The sequence below is a fragment of the Moschus berezovskii genome, chromosome 19 (genome assembly GCF_049115385.1).
Source record: "Moschus berezovskii isolate FMDL1 chromosome 19, NW_MosBer_1.0, whole genome shotgun sequence".
In the NCBI taxonomy this organism is placed as follows: Eukaryota; Metazoa; Chordata; class Mammalia; order Artiodactyla; family Moschidae; genus Moschus; species Moschus berezovskii.
This window is the reverse complement of record NC_142478.1, coordinates 54,069,135-54,073,770: the sequence shown is the minus strand read 5'-3', so window position 1 is coordinate 54,073,770 and position 4,636 is coordinate 54,069,135. Positions and strand designations below refer to the sequence as shown.

The following is a 4,636-nucleotide window of genomic DNA, read 5'->3' as shown; positions in this document are numbered from 1 at the left end:
GCATCCCCACCCTGCAACACCCACACAGCTTTATTACTTATGCTTTATTGCTCCAGAGCCAAGACCCTTCCAACTGCAGTGCACACGTGTCCCAGTGAAATGACCCAGACCCACCTTCTCGAGTGCTAGCCATTGACACACTCATACTTGATGGCAAAGAACTCATTTGATAACACTGACGGAGGAATTGTGCAAAACCTGTCCTGCAGAATGGACATTTTCAAGATACTATTGAAGTTTTTCCCCTAGTTATGACCACTCATTTTCAGTGAGTAACACAACTATACAAAAACTATTCACATAGTGACTATATGTGTGAAGTTCCACGTATTCTTGTCATGTTGCTTCTTGACCTATATAGTCATTTGTACGGGTGAATCATGAAAATCCAATGCAATATACAGGCATTCATGACAAGTGAAAAACCTCAAGAATTTACCAAATGGCATTTCTTGTCCCCCTACCCCTAGGCCTTACTTAGCTATTTCAGTAGCACAAATTTTTCTCTGCACAGATGCTACATGTGGATACCCTAAATATGGGAGAATGGAAGGGAGATATTGGTGTCAATTTGTTCTCTGGAGTAAACCACCTCTTACTTAAACTCCTTCAATGTGTCCGATTTCAGCGGTGCCTACCAACCAGCTCCTTCCAATTTTCAAAAACCTTTGGCTCTCGTTATTAATTAAAAAGCATATCAACAGCACCTGATATTGTAAATGTCACTACTATAAAACACCAAGAGCCAACTGCTTCACCCACAATTAAGCTGTATATAAATTCTTCAAATAGTCATATAAAATAAAGGAATCTTGACAACTTTACCACAACAAAAAGGACAATAGCTTTAATTACTAAATCCCAAACTTTCTAGCATGAAGTCTAATGAGACTATGCCATATCTTTTTAAAAAATCTGGTCAAACGATTTTCTATGCACCTCAATATGAACTTGCAACTACGTACTAAAGGTGATTTTTCTGCAGGCTCTCTTCCACCATTCCCACCCTCTTTCTAATACCACCTCCCTGCTGGTATTCCAGAAACTTTCCCACTCTAACGCACAACTCCCAAACGCAGTGCTTTTAAAATCAGTAGTTTATAAGTAAATCTACATATGAGTGTACATACGGAGAATTCTAACTACAACCTCCAAATTTTCTTGTTTTATTTACACTCATCCACTACAGTTCTAATTAAGGCCACCTTTTCTTGACATTTACCTCCAGGTTACTACTAAAACATCTGGTAAAACAAAAACCTTGAACTCTCATCCACCCCTAACTAAATAAATAAATTACACTATTTGGGAATGCAACAACTTTATTGAAAGAAAAGTGCAATGTAATTTATCGAAAGCTTAAAAGGGAGAACTTAAAAAACACCTCCCCTCAAGCGCAGGACAAGGTGCAGAGTGGACTCTTTCTGGATGTTGTAGTCAGACAGGGTGCGCCCATCTTCCAGCTGTTTCCCCGCAAAGATCAACCTCTGCTGGTCTGGGGGGATGCCTTCTTTGTCTTGGATCTTGGCCTTGACATTCTCGATGGTATCACTGGGCTCCACCTCCAGAGTGATGGTCTTGCCGGTCAAGGTCTTCACGAAGATCTGCATCCCACCTCTGAGGCGGAGGACCAGGTGCAGAGTGGACTCTTTCTGGATGTTGTAGTCAGACAGGGTGCGCCCATCTTCCAGCTGTTTCCCTGCAAAGATCAACCTCTGCTGGTCTGGGGGGATGCCCTCTTTGTCTTGGATCTTGGCCTTGACATTCTCAATGGTGTCACTGGGCTCCACCTCCAGGGTGATGGTCTTGCCAGTCAAGGTCTTCACGAAGATCTGCATCCCACCTCTGAGGCGGAGGACCAGGTGCAGAGTGGACTCTTTCTGGATGTTGTAGTCAGACAGGGTGCGCCCATCTTCCAGCTGTTTCCCCGCAAAGATCAACCTCTGCTGGTCTGGGGGGATGCCTTCTTTGTCTTGGATCTTGGCCTTGACATTCTCGATGGTGTCACTGGGCTCCACCTCCAGGGTGATGGTCTTGCCGGTCAAGGTCTTCACGAAGATCTGCATCCCACCTCTGAGGCGGAGGACCAGGTGCAGAGTGGACTCTTTCTGGATGTTGTAGTCAGACAGGGTGCGCCCATCTTCCAGCTGTTTCCCTGCAAAGATCAACCTCTGCTGGTCTGGGGGGATGCCTTCTTTGTCTTGGATCTTGGCCTTGACGTTCTCGATGGTGTCACTGGGCTCCACCTCCAGGGTGATGGTCTTGCCGGTCAAGGTCTTCACGAAGATCTGCATCCCACCTCTGAGGCGGAGGACCAGGTGCAGAGTGGACTCTTTCTGGATGTTGTAGTCAGACAGGGTGCGCCCATCTTCCAGCTGTTTCCCCGCAAAGATCAACCTCTGCTGGTCTGGGGGGATGCCCTCTTTGTCTTGGATCTTGGCCTTGACGTTCTCGATGGTGTCACTGGGCTCCACCTCCAGGGTGATGGTCTTGCCGGTCAAGGTCTTCACGAAGATCTGCATCCCACCTCTGAGGCGGAGGACCAGGTGCAGAGTGGACTCTTTCTGGATGTTGTAGTCAGACAGGGTGCGCCCATCTTCCAGCTGTTTCCCTGCAAAGATCAACCTCTGCTGGTCTGGGGGGATGCCCTCTTTGTCTTGGATCTTGGCCTTGACGTTCTCGATGGTGTCACTGGGCTCCACCTCCAGGGTGATGGTCTTGCCGGTCAAGGTCTTCACGAAGATCTGCATCCCACCTCTGAGGCGGAGGACCAGGTGCAGAGTGGACTCTTTCTGGATGTTGTAGTCAGACAGGGTGCGCCCATCTTCCAGCTGTTTCCCTGCAAAGATCAACCTCTGCTGGTCTGGAGGGATGCCTTCTTTTTCTTGGATCTTGGCCTTGACATTCTCGATGGTGTCACTGGGCTCCACCTCCAGAGTGATGGTTTTACCTGTGAGGGTCTTTACAAAGATCTGCATTGTCTGTTGGAACAAAAAAATAACACAAAAAAGAGCCCCAGCATTTAGCAGTTAATTCACGGCTCAACCAACGCTTAATGTTACAAACTTCACTACGTACCAACCAAACAACTAACTTTCCCAACAACTCACAAGCTTGACAAGCTCAAAAACACAGTTTCAGGCACTTCAGAGAGAAAAACAGGGAAGCCTGAGCCAAGTCAATTCATGGGCCTCACTTATCCTCCCCCCTCACTGGATGTCTGTCCTTTGTCAACACTTCAACGTCCACCTCAGGCCCAAACCCTGTTGTCCCAAGACGAGTAAACACCTCTCCACATACATGCCGGGAGATGGCCCCACCCTCGATTATGACCCCACAGAAGGGCTGACGTTTCCTAACCGCGGGGGCCAGCGCGTCCCCTCCCCCATCGCGGGCGTAGGACGGCTCCGTGGCGTCCGCAGTTAGTAGCCCCCGAAAGATAAGAAAGCTTGTCGTGCAGCAGCCCACAGGGTTGCAAAGAGTTGGACACGACTGAGCGACTGAACACCACCACCACTGCGACGGGAAATCGAGTAGTCGCACCTGTCAAACCGTGACCTAATATTCGACTCCCTCACACGCTACCCAACCCTCGTCCCAGAAAGCTGGACCCCATCGCCATGGAGACCTCAAGGGCCTCTCGCGTTCACTTTACAATCAGAGTCCCCTCCCTAACCCCCATCCTCGCGTCCCACCTCAGAACCAGCTTCAGAGCCTGCCTTCTCCCACTGAGGGATCGGGAACGGCCGCCATTTTGCCGCGTTCCTACTCCTCAGGGCCACCCTGCTGCTCGCGCGCCCTTGGGGATTGTAGGCCCCGGATGCCCCTCGGCCCTCAGTGGGCCAGTGAACCACCCGCGCCCCGAGCAGCTGAACGGCCGCAAGACCCCCAGGACCCCTCCTCACCGATTGGTGGTGGTGGCAGCAGTCAACACAGAAGAACGAAGACTGAACTCCCGATCCGCACCGAACTGCCTGCGCCACACCCGGGGCTTCCTTATATAGTCACGGGTAACCCCGCCCCGATGGATTCATCCGCAAAAACGCCGGGTAGGGACTACTTTTCGCAGGCCTCCCACCCTCTAAACAGAAAAGCAGTCCCCCAGAATCGACTCATTCTCCTCCTAAGATGCTCTCTTATGAAGACTGGAGCTTTGGAGCCGATTCTGCTGGAGAGCGGGCGGCCGTCCTGAGCGGCCGAGCGGAGGGATCAGCGCGTTCGTTGAACAGTAAACAGCGGAAGCATCCAGCGCTCGGCTTGCCCGGAAGGAGGTGGGGAGTGGGAGGCGCGAAAACCCGGCACGGATTTCTCTGGGCGTCCGGAGTGGGCTGTCCCGCCAACCGGCCCCGTTGCCCCCTCCCCTCAGCCCGGACGGGCCCCGCCGTTCGCGAGACCCGCCCTAGGCGGACAGTGGTCCTGTCAAGCGCCTCACGCCGAGCCAGGGTCCGGGTCCCCAGGCGCGCACGCCTCCCTGCCCTTCCCCCCACCTCGCGAATAAAGAGTGGTCTTTATTCTGGATCTACTTTAGACAACGACAGTATTTCCCTAACCCCCTTATCTTCAGCCCGTCGCGAGGCCTCCGCAGGGGTCCAGCCCCCAACTTGTGGCGGCAGAGCCCGTCCCCCACCGGGCGGGC

General features: G+C 51.7%; 1 protein-coding gene across 1 annotated transcript; it reads right to left on the bottom strand.

The window, feature by feature from the left end:
* Positions 1-1,304: 1,304 nt before the first annotated feature.
* UBC (ubiquitin C) lies at positions 1,305-4,064 on the bottom strand. Its single transcript, XM_055405021.2, has 2 exons — positions 3,906-4,064; positions 1,305-2,981 (listed from the first exon to the last, which is right to left on the bottom strand). The coding sequence occupies exon 2, from the start codon at positions 2,976-2,978 to the stop codon at positions 1,374-1,376; it is 1,605 nt and encodes a 534-aa protein (XP_055260996.2). The 5' UTR covers positions 2,979-2,981; positions 3,906-4,064; the 3' UTR covers positions 1,305-1,373.
* Positions 4,065-4,636: the final 572 nt, after the last annotated feature.

What these genes read in the sequence shown, in the direction of transcription:
- UBC (XM_055405021.2), bottom strand. Translation starts at nt 2,978, where the DNA reads ATGCAGATCTTTGTAAAGACCCTCACAGGTAAAACCATCACTCTGGAG.